The 15,277-nt window shown below is 33.3% G+C and overlaps 1 protein-coding gene across 2 annotated transcripts; it reads left to right on the top strand.

Moving 5' to 3' along the window:
* Positions 1–1,804: 1,804 nt before the first annotated feature.
* On the top strand, positions 1,805–14,736 carry LOC114305600 (isoeugenol synthase 1). Of its 2 annotated transcripts, none has more exons than XM_028250703.2 (5): positions 1,805–2,059; positions 6,124–6,258; positions 6,895–7,123; positions 11,289–11,492; positions 14,290–14,736. In XM_028250703.2, the coding sequence occupies exons 1-5, from the start codon at positions 1,865–1,867 to the stop codon at positions 14,487–14,489; spliced, it is 963 nt and encodes a 320-aa protein (XP_028106504.2). In that variant the 5' UTR covers positions 1,805–1,864; the 3' UTR covers positions 14,490–14,736. The 2 variants fall into 2 exon arrangements, with proteins under 2 accessions (XP_028106504.2, XP_082779635.1); XM_082923509.1 differs by having other exon boundaries at positions 1,809–2,157.
* The last annotated feature ends 541 nt before the right edge of the window (positions 14,737–15,277 follow it).

Below are 15,277 nucleotides of genomic sequence, written 5' to 3'. Positions count from 1 at the left end.
TAAATATATTTTTAATTGACAAATATTAAAGATAATGTGAATATTTTCTTTCATCTGACGTGAACGTTGACATCTTTCCGAAAAATTCTTTCTCATCTAATGTAGTGATGTGAACGTTCATAACATGTGAACCTTTTTATTTTTAATTGACAACACATTCTTATTCACAATATGTAGTGATGTGAACGTTCGTGATATGTGAACATTTTCTCTTATCTAATGTAGTGATGTGAACGTTCACATTCGTATGCTTTAGTATGAAAAAATCACTTCAAGTTAATATGAATATAATGATGTGAATATTTACATTATATAATTGACAATACAATGATAAAAATTCATTTCAAATTAATATGAATATAATGACAGTCAACATCCTGATGCATGGGAACTACCAAAATATAATGACAATCAACATTAAATATCAACATTAATAGGGGGCAAGAGAGATTGAGAGTGTTTTGGTCTTCTTACTTCAAATAGAATCTAATAGAATAATAAAAAAGAACATAGGTTGGATGGAATAAAACTCTTAAAAAAGAATCTATCAAAAAAGTTCCCATAAAAATATGATTATTTTTTTCCGGATAAATTAAACAGACATTTCTTAAGGTTTGAAAAAATATAATAAGTTTACACTCATGACCTCACTTTTAGTAAGGTTAAAAAGATCAAAACTAATGCAGATGATATAAACATAAAGATATACAAAGTAAAATATAAATTTTAATGAAAAAAGGGTCTAGTGCTATATGAATTAAACCTTAAGAGAGTCTAGAACAATTATGCTAAACTTGTAGAGCATATTGTATTTTTTTCAAATTTTAAAAAATATCAGTATAATTTACCTTTTTTTATTAATTAGTTTTTATATTTTGTTTGGTTGATAGACCATCCAGCCAAGACATCATCTTTTTTTTTTTTTTAGGTGAATTACATTAATAGTCTCTATAGTTTGGGACTCTTGTCATTTTGGTCCCTGACTTTTCAATTGTAACACATTTGATCATGAATTTTGAATCTTGTTCCAAATAAGGACAATTAAAAATATTATTGCTTAATTTCAAGGACAAAATCGTTAATTTGATAAAATATAAACTAATTTGATAAAAATAAATGTCAAAAATATTTTTAAATTAAAAAAAATTATTTGTACCCACAAAAGATAAAATTATGCAAAATTAATAAATTTTTTAAACATTTATTTATTTATTTATTATACCAAATTAATTTTTATTATGTGTTTGGATGATAATTATATAATGGGTGGTTGCTAAATTTTAATGTGTAATCGATATATTTAATATATAAAACGTTTTTAGTTTTGAATTTTTTGATTTAATGGATTGATTTAATAATGATATCAAAGTTGTCGCCATATTTGACTTTTGAAAAATTAGAAACTAATTTAATGAAAATAAAAACAATCACTCATTACGTGATTATCATCCAAATACATAATAAAAATTAATTTGGTAAAATAAATAAATAAATAAATGTGTAAAAGATATATTAATTTTACATAATTTTATCTTTAGTGTATAGAAATAATTTTTAAAAATTCAAAAATATTTTTTTGACATTTATTTTTATTAAATTAGTTTATATTTTATCAAATTAACAATTTTGCCCGTGAAATTATGCAATGGTATCTTCAATTGTCCTTATTTGGAACAAGATTCAAAATTTAGGGTCAAATATGTCACAATTAAAAAATTAATGACCAAAATAACAAAAATCTCAAACTATAGGGACCGTTAGTTTAATTTATCCGTTTTTTTAATATAAAAAGGGGCTATGCAGCAAAGATTCGGAAGAAAGAAGTAGGAATTAGAGAAGAGAAGGCATATAACAATAATAACCAATGGGGAGAGAAGAAGGAAAGAGCAAGATATTGATATTTGGGGGAAGTGGTTACCTTGGTAACTACATGTTGAGGGCTAGCCTTTCTATGGGCCATCCAACTTATGCTTACCTTCGCCCAATCAAACCTAATTCTGATCCTTCCAAGCTCCAACTCCATCATCATTTCCAATCCCTTGGAGTCACTCTTTTCCATGTATTATTACTCTCTCTCTCTCTCTCTCTCTCTCTCTCTCTCTCTCTCTCGGTTTCTCTCTCTTTCTCCATACTTATGTAATGACGATTATGGTTCAGGTGAGAAAAAAAAGAAAAAAAAAAAAAACGACTATTGTCATTTTTCACGGTTAAAATTTTTTTATCCCGAATATGTTTTCATGTCTGCATTCACTCAAAGTTGTTTAAGCATGTAAAAATATTAAAATATGAGAATCTCAAAATATAATCAAATAATTGCAAGTGAGTTAAAATAAGTAGAGGCAGAGTGATGACAATTTTTTCACTTTTAATTTCTTTTCTTTATTCACAAAAACCTTCAATCCAAACCATGCATTAGTGATGATAAATTTATTCGCATACTAACACAGTATATGTGAACAATACAGATTATCTCATTCATTCAAAATTATGAGTTTTATATCCAAAAAGTATACTGTTCCCACCTAAACATATGAGCTCCACAATTTTCAACTAATTAAAATATATGTTTTTCTTCACTCACATGTGAAAGGGGTGATTCTCATGTCAACAAAGGAAGACAACCAACCAAGTCAAGCTTGGTGGCCACCAACCATAGCAAAGGTCAAGAATGGAGGCTACCCAAGTCAAGAATGAAGGCTCTCCCACCTACTCCTTTGTGTATAAATAGAGACGGGAGGGAGAGGATGAGATACAGATCAGAAATTAGAGAGTGAGAGCTGTGAGTTGAGTGAGTTTCATCTCCTCCTCTGTATTTTGTATTTTGCTCCATTTTAGTGAAAACTTCTCATTTCTGTCCGTGGATGTAGGCATTGGGCCGAACCACGTAAATATTGTGTTCCCTGTGTGTGTGAGATATATTTCTGGGTGTGTTTGATCCTAACAAGTGGTATCAGAGCCGGTGTTGTGCGTTTTGCGGAAAAACAGAGTGTTGTTCCGAAACTGCCCAGAAATCGTATTGCTCGAAATCAGATTTTGAGCATACCAGGAGCAAGGGCTCGACGAGAGGAGTCCAGAAACATAAAACAGACACCCAACAGAGGCCAGACGCGCTCTCACGCGCCCCTAGAAGTTGGCGCGTGAATCCCAGTCGCGTCACGCGCCGCACGCGCTTTCAGAGGTAGAAGACGCGTGAGTTCACGCGCATGCACGCGCCTCACGCGCTTTCAGAGGTAGACGACGCGTGATCTCACGCGCGACACGCGCCGCACGCGCGCGCACCAAGCCGCTCGAGCCGGAGCCGCGTTGACCGTGCCCGAGCCGCTGACCGAGCCGCTGACTGAGCCGCTCACGTCAGCCAGACGCCAGCCGAACAGAAAAAAATCCGGTGCTTCTCAGGCGCACCAGATTCTGCCGATCTGAACCGTTAAAATTGTTTTGGCTTGATCTAAGCCATTTGAGGTCCGATTTGGGTGAGCTAATAGTGTTTTCAAACTATTTGGAATATTTCGGACACATCCGTACGGTCAGATTTTGCAAATAAGTTTTTCAAAAATTCACAGTTTTTATTTTTGGCAATCCGAAGTGTTTTTCCGGCTAATTTGAGCAGTCCGGACTTCACAGCAAAGCCTGTTTTTCAAACAGAGATTACTTTCTGGATGATGGAGGAATCCACATCAGCTTCAGGGCCGATGATTCGGTTGAACGCTTCTAATTATGCGATATGGAAGCCGCGGATGGAGGACGTCCTGTATTGTAGAGATTTGTTTGACCCTATAGCGCTAAAGGGGGTCAAACCAGATGGAGAAAAGGATGTGGACTGGATAAAAACCAACCGGAAGACTGTCGGTCAAATCAGACAGTGGATTGACCACAGTGTGTTCCACCATGTTGCCCAAGAGACAGACGCCTATGCCCTATGGATGAAATTGGAGGGCATGTACCAGTCCAAGACCGCACGGAACAAAGCCTTGATAATGAGAAGGCTTATAAACTTGAAGCTGAAGAATGGTGTGTCTGTTGCTGAACACACCAGTGAATTCCACAGCCTTGTGAACCAGCTTGCATCAATCAAAATGGAGTTGGAGGATGAGATGCAAGCATTATTATTACTCAGTTCCTTACCAGATAGCTGGGAGACGTTGGTGGTTTCTCTCAGTAATTCTGCACCCGAAGGGAAGCTGACCATGGGAATGGTCACAGACGCCTTATTCAACGAGGAGGCAAGGAAGAAAGAGATGGAAGGAGAGCAGTCCCATGCCCTTGTCACAGAAAGTAGAGGCAGAGATAGAGAAAGGGGCAGAGGTAGAGGAAGAAGTAAAAGCAGAGGGCGTTCACAGTTCAGACAGGACAACACGAGGAGGTGTTTTTACTGTGATCAAGAGGATCACGTAATAAGAGATTGCCCAGAGAAAAAGGCGGACAGACAAGCCAAAGAGAAGGCTAAGGGACACGGAGGTCCCTCAACTACAGCAGTTGCAGTGCATTCCTCTGACGATGAAGAGGTGTTGCTTACAATCTCGTCAGAGTTGGAGACACCCGGCTGGATTTTGGATTCAGGGTGTACGTTCCACATATGTGCGGATAAGAAGCTTTTCTCCACTTATCGAAGAGTCAGCGGTAGCACTATCCGGATGGCCAACAACACAGTGAATAGAGTTGTCGGCATAGGGACAGTGCGATTCCTTACTAAGGATGGAAGAAAAGTAATTTTATCTGAGGGCCGACATGTGCCAGGAGTACGGAGGAATCTAATCTCCCTAAGTATGCTAGATCTAAAAGGAAATTGTTTCTCATCTAGTGGCGGGGTTCTTCATGTACGCAGAGGTGATAGAGAAATGTTGCAAGGCAAATTGTGCAACAAACTGTATAGACTGGAAGGAGAAGCTTTGACAAAGATGAGTGTTGTCAAATGCCAGTCAAAGGGTACAAAGAGAGAACATACGCAACCAAAGCGTATGATTGAGCAAGGCTTTCATCAGGAATGGCGAAAACGGTGCACGGGAACGCAAGGAGGCAGTTCAAAGGTGCACAGATCTGAGCCAGTGAAGCCTATCTTGAAGAAAGTTCAGAGCAAAGAAACCAAATCTGTAGAGACTATGCCAGTAAAGAAGAGAGTTTCTTTTGCTTCCGTGTTAGAGACATTTTGCAACCTCTCAAAAGATGCATGGAAGGGAGGGATGCAATCTCAAGTCGCAAAGTGAGCTTTGCAATGCACTCCAATAAGGGGGTGCGAGCACTATGCACGGAGTTGCATAGTGATACCTTGTACAGACCGATGGAAGTTATCTTGGCAGAAGGGCTAACTGTCAAACATCAGTACGGACGTACAAGTGAGACAGAACCGAACATCAGGGATTGCAGCACAGACAACGGGCGTATGAGAACGCTGGGAAGTTGTTCTGAAGTGCAGAAAGCAAAGGCTGGTTGTTCAGAAATAAGCTCCGAGCAAGGAAAATTGAAGATGTTGATGTGTCAAACTCTGAAGTTTTCTAGTTGCTCCCGTGTTTCATCATGCAAGAAGCTGCACGGTAATGCAAGGGTATCCCGAGCAGGGGGTGCAGGGCATCCAATCAGGGGGTGCTTGATACCTTGGCAGCAGGTTTTGTTGTGGATCACCTCACATGGGCTGAGGGGGTGATTGTTGAAGGTCACCCCATGTGAAAGGGGTGATCCTCATGTCAACAAAGGAAGACAACCAACCAAGTCAAGCTTGGTGGCCACCAACCATAGCAAAGGTCAAGAATGGAGGCTACCCAAGTCAAGAATGAAGGCTCTCCCACCTACTCCTTTGTGTATAAATAGAGACGGGAGGGAGAGGATGAGATACAGATCAGAAATTAGAGAGTGAGAGCTGTGAGTTGAGTGAGTTTCATCTCCTCCTCTGTATTTTGTATTTTGCTCCATTTTAGTGAAAACTTCTCATTTCTGTCCGTGGATGTAGGCATTGGGCCGAACCACGTAAATATTGTGTTCCCTGTGTGTGTGAGATATATTTCTGGGTGTGTTTGATCCTAACAATTTCATCAAGTGTGTGAATAAAATTGAACTACACGATTATATTGTAATAATAATAGTGCTATATACTATGAATGGTTGTTTAAATTTGCATGTGGAAGGGTGCAGGGGGAACTAGATGATCACGAGAAGCTGGTAGCAGTACTTCGACAGGTTGATGTAGTGATCTCTACACTTGCAGTGCCTCAACATCTTCTACAACTCAGAATTATAGATGCTATCAAAGAGGCTGGCAATATCAAGGTCATTGATTTTCTCTTGTTATATGGATTTTTTTTTTTTTTTTTTTTTGACAAATGTGTTTTTTCATCTTATTTCTGCATGAGTTGTTAGATGCACCAGATCTTGTTCGAATCTTACCGCTTACCTGATTATTATAATTTTTGCATGTGTTTTGCTTGTTTATGGAGCAGAGTCCGCCATATGTGAGTGTTGGAATAAGGGCATTTTGGTAATTTTGTACTTGTGATATGTTTTTAAAATCAAATTCTCAATTTTTTATTTTTATTTTTAAGACAAATGTGATAATCAATCTAATTTTTGCATAAATGATCTACACACAAAGTTTTACAAAGTGAACTTGAATTCAACTCAGTGAAATAGAATAATTTCCATCAAAATATTCATTCTCATATTAGTTTGGTTGACTAAAAAATAAGAAAAAATATATTATAAATGAAATTATCAGTTATCATTATGATAGAATGATCATTTTATTAAAGAGTCTAAAAAATTACCATTTTATTCTATTTTTTCTCATTAGGTGAATCAAACTGAATAGAACAGTTTAAACTTTTAAAAAATTGATAGTCAAAAAATTTATAATGTGGTATGAATTTAATTTTTTTTAGTATTGTTTTTGTGCATATGATATAGCAGAGATTTGTCCCATCAGAATTTGGAAATGATGTTGATAGGGTAAGCGGGCTGCCACCCTTCCAAGCACTGCTTGATAACAAGAAGAAGATAAGAAGGGCAACAGAGGCAGCTGGGATACCACATACTTATGTTTCTGCAAACTCATTTGCTGCTTATTTTGTTGATTACTTACTCCATCCTCGTGAAAACCATGATCAAGTTACCATCTATGGCACTGGTGAAGCCAAGGGTAAGTGTTTCTATTACATATTTACATTAATATTGCAGTGAAAAAGTTTAAGAGTACAAAAATTAATACCCTACATTCATGTGAGATGATTGTATTCAGTTAATAAAAAAAATATATTACAACACTAGAAGATCCTTTTAATATTGGCTGGTCTTCTCTACCCAGCGACGGACCGACGCCCAGACGGCCACGGCCATCCGCTCAAATAAAAAAAAAATAAATATTAATATATATTACTTTTGAATTTAATACTATTAATACTAAATAATTGTTTAATCAAAGATGGCTCCCCTGCTGTTGCTTTTGTCATTGTCAAATATGCCCCCCACATATTCATTAGATGGCCCAGGTCTCTTCTTTCTATTGAAAAAAAAAAGAAGAAGAAGAAGAAGAAGAAGAAGAAGAAGAAGAAGAAGAAGAAGAAGAAGAAGAAGAAGAAGAAGAAGAAGAAGAAGCATAGAATAAAAAATAAAATATAATTAAAAATTCACTTCTTTTCCCTGACGTGAAAGAGACCGGAAACAGAAAGAAAAAAAAAAAAAGAAAAAAACCTAAGATGAATTTTGACTTGCTGCACGGCGTTTTATTGATTAAATGTGTATGATTTTTTTTTTTTTTTGAGTCAAATTAACTTGGGAATATAGAAAAAAAAAGTGTTGCTTCTGTCATTAATCATCTCATTATTACAACTATGCGATTCATATTCTTTTTTATTATTGTTTTTAATTTGTAATATTTTTATTATATATATATATATATATATATATATTTTCAATGTCATTTGATACAATTGTAATTTTTTAATTTTACATATTAAGAAAAGATCATGAATTAGGACGTATGATTTCTATTACTAGGTTTTTTTTTTTTTTAAAATCATATTTGGAAAAATTTAATTTTATTCAAATTAAGTATTATAAATTCAAAATTAAAATAAATTGAGACTTGTATATAATTTATATGTTGAATTTGAATTCATGTCTTGGCACCCCCACAAATGAATTCCTGATTCCGTCTCTATCTTTACTCACTAGGGTTGGACAAATAACTCGAAATCCCATAAACCAAACCAACTTGATTTTTTTGGGTAGGGTTAGTTCAATGTTTTGGATGACCTGAGCCTAATTCTAGCTCTTAGTAGAGGGGGGCGTGAATCGGTTGCAGACATGGAACCTCCAATCGGCCACCCGTCTGTGAGATTGGCGGATTGGAGAAAATAATCCGCATTCGTCCGCCAATCCAGAGGTTGCAGATTTAGAAAATTGGCGGATAGATACGAATTCGTTTGGCGGTTTAAAATTTACAAAATTCCAATATAATTCAATTGTGCACTTCCTCAAAAACACAACCTGGGCATAATTAAATTGTGCACTGTCAAATATATTACAACAAACATTGTGCATCCAAAGACTAAATAATCAGTTGTACGTCCTACGCCCAATAACTAAATAATCGTGGAAATTTAGAGTCAGAGACTGGCACTACCAAAGACGACGACGATGATGACAATAACACCACCAACAATAACAACAACAACAACAAAAAAAGGTGAGCAAGAAATACAAAGAAACTTAAAGTGGGTGTTTTGGTAACACCATTGCAAGAAGCTTAGATCGTCAACAACTAAAACAAAAAAAAGATGGAGACTTCGAAGAAGAGGTTTTTAGAAAGAAAAAAGAAGTTTTTTTTAAGAGAGAGAAAGAGAGATCCTAGATAAGAAATCTTTCCACCAAAAAAAAAAAAAGACCTACTTCTGAGACCTGTGTGTGTACTTTAGAACCTGAAGGAGATATAAACCTACTTGGATGTTTGATGAAAAAATAATAATAATCCTATGTAGTTTCATAAATCAAATACAACCCAGAAACAAGAAAAGAGAAGAAGAGAAGGAGAAGAGAAGAGAGAGAAGAATACCTTCGAATCGAGGCTTCGATTGCTGCTCAACGACACTGTCGCCAATCGCCAATCGTTGCTTGCTACCACTGTTGCCGATCGTTGCTCGTCGTCGTTCAAGTGAGAGAGAGAGAGAGAGTCGTTGAAGGAAGAACTAGGGTTACGAAAACATGAAATGAAAAAATGAAGGCGAGATAGAGGGAAAAATGGAGAAAAATATGATGGACGGGTGGGTCGGGCACGCGGATGGAAGTGGTGGATTACCCGCGATGGATCCGCGAAATCAAAATATATGGGCTCGTATCCGCCCACCACGTGTCACACATCCACCCAAAACAACACGGGTCGGTCGGGTTTGGCAGGTCGGAGCATCCACTGCACAACCCTAGCTCTTAGGTACTGTTTTGTTCACCACAGTACAATGGAATGGAATGATCATTTTATTAAAATATTTATTTTCATGTTTTGTTGAATTCTAAAAAATCAATGACAAAATAAATTACAAATGGAATCATCATTTATCATTTCAAGGGAATGATCATTCCATTTGAGAGTCTAAGGAATGACCATTTCATTCAATTCCATCTCATTCCAGTGAACCAAATAGAGCATTAGTGATAAAGTCAAGGTCAAGGTCAAGGTCAAACTCAAGCAAGTCAACTCAGGCCAGAAGTTTAGGCTTGGGCCGGGCTTGGATAATTCTTTTTACCCTTCGAACTGAGCTTGGTTGTAGCCTTATTGAAGGGCCATGATGGGTTGTGGTAGTGTCAACTAGTGGTGGTGATGGTCAATTAGGTGATATATATAGAGAGAGAGAGGAGGGGGAGAAATGTGATGATGGTGGCCCAACGATGAAAGAAAAGATGAGGTGATACTGGAGAGAGTTGTGGTGAGGTAGTGAGAGGGCATGATGGAATGTTGAGATTAGTTGAGGATAGAGAACTTGGTTTGGGTGCTAGATGAAGGAAATGAGGGCAGTATACTAAATTTCTTTTGGTATAAGAGGGTAATTAAGTAATTTTCTTTTTTTATTAAGTTCATTAGAAGATAAATCTTGAAATATTTATAATTTCTCAAATTAAAGAAAAACGTGTATCCATAATAAACCTCAATAAGGATGTCCATAAATTGTCCTACACTATAAAACAAGAACAATGACCTAAGAGAAGGAAAAAGAAAACACAAACACGCCCCATAAAATTGACAATTCATACCGTTGGATTTAAACCAAGGGTGTCTAGCACAATAAATAAATGAACAAGTTTATAGAAAATTGAATTTGTGATGAAAGGAATGATTAAAAAAATTACAATAATAAATAATTTGATAAATTTATATTTAAATTATGAGTTGTTTGGGATGCCCTAAATAAGTGTACTTTTTATCTTTTTTGGACTAAAAAATTGAGGAAAAAATATAGATATTTAAGTTAATTTTTTGATTTTTTTATGAAAAAATATGTATTAAAATATTATATAATTAAGTGTATAGGAGAAGATAATTAATTAATCCGTACAGTTGGGCAGTGGGTCGGCTGAAAAAGATATGGGAAAATATTGCCTACTTTTTGGCCTTTGATTGGACGGTGTTGTTCCGCCTGTGGGGGCTCACCACGGGTCCCGTTTTTCTAATCAGAACTGTTCAATGTGTAGAAATCGTCGAGTACTATGTTCTTGTAAAAAAATCATGTTCATTGGATATCGATAACTATCTGATCGTGTTAGTTTTTTTTTTCACATGTTAACTATAACACCATCTATTTTTTATACAAAACTGATTTGATCATGTAATTAGCAATATCAGATAGAAGTGGTTTTTTACAAGCATATAGTACTCGACGAGTTCTACACATTCAACGGTTCCGATTAGAAAAATAGAACCCGTGGTGGGTTCGTTTACCATCCAATTTAAGAATATACACACATAATATATTTTTTTTTCCTTTCACTCCTATGCTTTGATGTCTGTACATAGGCTGCCGTGTGTCGGCTGATTTGTATTTAACATTATATATATTAATTTTTTTATATTTTTTTTGTAAATAGTGATAACTTTTTGAGTAATTTTTTGATTTTTTGTCTTTTTTGAGAGTTACCAAACTTGGCCTAAAAAATCTATTAAAATAAATTATTATTGCTTTTAAAAAAATATTATCATTTTTATTTTATTTTATTTTTGGTAAAAGACTTGTGTCTGCAAATCATTTTTTTTTTTTTTTAAAAAGAAGGAATTTTATGGGAATTATGTAAGGTGTTTGGGATTTGGTGTGCAGCTGTGTTAAATTACGAGGAAGATGTCGCGGCGTACACAATAAAAGCATCCACAGATCCAAGGGCTTGCAATCGAGTCATTTTCTATAGGCCCCACCTTAACATTGTCTCTCAATTGGATTTGCTCTCTTCTTGGGAAAAAAAAACTGGACGTTCTTTCAAAAGGACCTACGTATCAGAGGACTCTATCGTCAAACTTTCCGAAAGTAAGTGCTCTATTTGATAACTTTATTTATTTATTTATTTTTAAATTACAAATATATTCGATAAGATTGGTTTAAAATATAAATTGTTTTATATAGTTTAAGAAATTATATCATGCTCTTAGAAATTTTTAATTTCATAACATACGATCCCTTTTTATTTACAAATTATTAAGTTAATTAATAGTTTTTAATAATGTCAAAAATATATTTTAATTAATAATTCAAATAATTTTATTATTGTATAGGAAAGTAATTAGGAATTTCATTTTTTAGTTAATTCTATTACCTTCTAAAAAAAAGTTAATTCTATTAAATAAAAAATTCTGACAATGAAGTATTTGTAATTTTTCAAATTATAAGAGTTCTTGAGATATTGTTAATATTAAAAATGTAAAAATATTTTAAAATTAGTAAGAAAGTGCCTTGTGGCTTTTATTATCATTATTATTTTGTTATGCTTTAAGAATGTTGGTTAGCAAGATCCTAATACATTTTATAAGCTTCACCAAAAATTACACAAAGTTAAACGCAAATAATTTTATTAAATATATAATCTCATACCATAAGTTATGGTACTTAAAAAATGAGGTCCATAGTTTTATTTATTTTCCCTATCCCTACGGGTGAAGATTGCGAGGCCGGCCAGGCCGAGCCGAGATTGCTCAATTAATAATAGATTTTGTGTCTGTCAAAAAAACCCAGTCTAACTATGAAGCCTATATAGTCAATCAAAACCCAACCTTACTATAAAATATAATTCTGAAACTCGTCCATCAAGTCTCTATAGGTATATGGGTTGTTTTTAAAAAAAATACAAACAAACTAGTTTCTAAACAAATAATTAGGACTAAACAACATATTGGACAACAAAATAAATAATACACATCACAATCAGTTCTTTGAAATGTTTTTAGCAACTCTTAGAAATGATTATGAATTTCAAGTAAATAAAATCTGCAGTAAGTGGTTTGTATATTTTCTAATGTATAAAATAAATAAATAATAAAATAAAATAAATATACTAGCGGGCTGAGTTATAGATGTGAATTCCAAGTCTAACCCATTAATTTAATAGATTTAAAATATTGGTCTAACCTGGCTTTACGAGTTAAAAATACTATTTTGAAATCCTAAAAAAATAAGATTGAGATGGATAGACTGGCAATCCAATGTGTCGATACCCACCCAATGGGAAATTCTATTTGCACCCAAAAAGTAACTCAGTACGCTCAACTAAAATTTTGAAATTTTAATTACTAGTATGCTCTAATGTAAATTTACTAATAAGGACAACACATATTAAATCTTAAAATAAAATATTATTTTTTTCATGATACATCCTAATCACTAATAGTGTTCTTCATATTCAAGTCTCTTCATTTTCTTTATCAAGTTCAACTTATTTTCTCTTGTTCTTCTTCTTCACTCCAAAACTCCAATTTACTTCACCAAAACTCACCATTATCATCAACTTCATTATTTCTTATTGTATTGTTACTTTCAAATAGGAAAAAAATTGAACAAAATCAAATAATGGATGAGAATAATAATCAATTTTTTTTTTTGAAGCAACCTATCAAAGAGAAGGTAAGTATTCACATAAATATCAAAGTACAATTATTTATTTATGTGTTTTTTTTTTAATGTAAAAATGAATATTCAGTCTGTTTTATGTCAATGCTGTTCAGGCTTTCAGATCCAAACAAATTCACTTTGTTCGAATTTAAAAGTGCAAACAAAACAATCTTGTTCGACGCTAGACAGCCAAACAAGCTGACTATGTTCGGCTTTGTAACTCCGAAATAGTGACTTTATTATTTGGGTGTACTATAAAATTAAAATATTATATTATTTAAGGATATAATTTATGAAAAAATATAGAACGTATTAAGACTGAACTATATATTTAAATAATTTAATAGAGAGTACTAATAAATTAGACATACTAATTCATTTTTTTAGTGTAAATAAAATTCCCCCAACCCTACTATCCCCTAATTCTATCCCTCAAACAAGCATCTTAATGAACTAATAAGGTAGTTTATAATAATTATATTGTTTAGACAAAAGGGGTTGTTTCATAGTATATAAACCTATTTCTGTTACTATTTCACAACCCATGTTGTGTATTCAACTACAAGTTACTGTTTGAAAGCCCAAAATGTCACAAAAGCCCAACACATTCTGTTACTGTTTAAATTATATTGATATTAGGGATCAAAGTGTAACAGATGGCATGTTTTGTATATTATTACATATTTTGTATACTATTAGTATAATAAACCTTTTTTTATTTAAATTTTCATTTCATTAAACTGTCATTAGCACAATCTTTATTATTAGGATAAATTATATCGATAGTCCCTATATTTAGTCGTTGTAATTTCATTTGACTCGGTTTTAACCCTGAATTTGTAACTCTCGTGCTAATTTGGTCTAATTGAATACAATCATTACTTTTTTTTTTGTGAAAATACACAAATGAACGACATATGTCATATTTTTATAAGCAAAATTATAAATTTGATCAAGTCAGTGATTATTTTAACAATTATCAATTGGACTAAAATCAACACAAAATATAAAATGTAATATCAAAATTCAGCCAATTATTACTATAAGAATCAAAATGACACAAAAGATAATATATAAGGACTAGCAGTGTAATTTACCTTATTACTACTGATTTTTATTATTACTATAAGGATCAAAATGACACAAAAGATAATATATAAGGACTAAAAGTGTAAGTTACCTTATTACTACTGATTTTTATTGGGGTGGTTATTATTTGCAGTTTTACCATATCCGGACAACATACCAGTGGCTATCCTACACAACATATTCATCAAAGGAGATCAGTTGAGCTTTGAGCTAACAGAGGAAGACTTGGAGGCCTCCAAGCTCTATCCAGACTACAAATATACTTCTGTGGATGATCTTCTTGACATTTGTTTGGTTAACCCTCCCAAACCCAAACTCGCTGCATTTTCCTGATCAACACTGTACTGCAGATATATATTCAATAAGAAGTTCGATGACAAACATAATGTGATATAAAAATATTATAAGTGTAGCATCGTTGCTACTATTTTCCCCATAAAAATCTACCCTTTATATGTATGGAATAAGATTTAATTATTATAGTGATGAGCACTCTTTGTAGGCAATATATAAAGGGTAGATTTTTTTCTTCTTCTTTTGCTGAACTTAGATTATTATCCAATGTGCCGGTTTATTGTTATTTATCTTTAGTGATTTTTTTTACTTTTTAAATCCCAAAAATAAATTATGGTTTAAGAAAAAAAATTAGAGATAAAAACACTTTTTTAGAGACAAAATATTTTATTGTAAAAAAATATCATTATTATATTTTTAGGGACAAAATTAGACATTTAATGATGAATCATTATCTTTTTTGACCAAATTTTTTTGTTCAGCATTTATTAGCGACATTTTAAAAATTAATTGCTAAAAGCCCTTTTTTTTTTATAATAACTTGTTAGGACGACCTTTTAGCAATTATCATTGCGACAAAATAATTGCTCTCCAAATATTTATTCAATCAAAATTTTCACTTTTGAAGATAAAAATTTGGTTTTTAAAACCCTTATATATTGTAGTTGGTGCATCTAAATGATGTACAACTAAAATCTAAAAATAAAATAAAAAATTTATTAAAATATTAAAAAAATTCACTAGAGAAAAAAAAAAGAGTGTATTTATTCATAAATTCTTCTTCACTTACTTATGCTTCACCTAGTTTTTTATATTTCAATAAGTCC

Source organism: Camellia sinensis, chromosome 1 (genome assembly GCF_055761805.1).
Source record: "Camellia sinensis isolate YWXY chromosome 1, ASM5576180v1, whole genome shotgun sequence".
NCBI classification, from domain to species: Eukaryota; Viridiplantae; Streptophyta; class Magnoliopsida; order Ericales; family Theaceae; genus Camellia; species Camellia sinensis.
The sequence above is the reverse complement of the archived record's forward strand: the minus strand, read 5'-3'. Positions and strand labels throughout refer to the sequence as shown.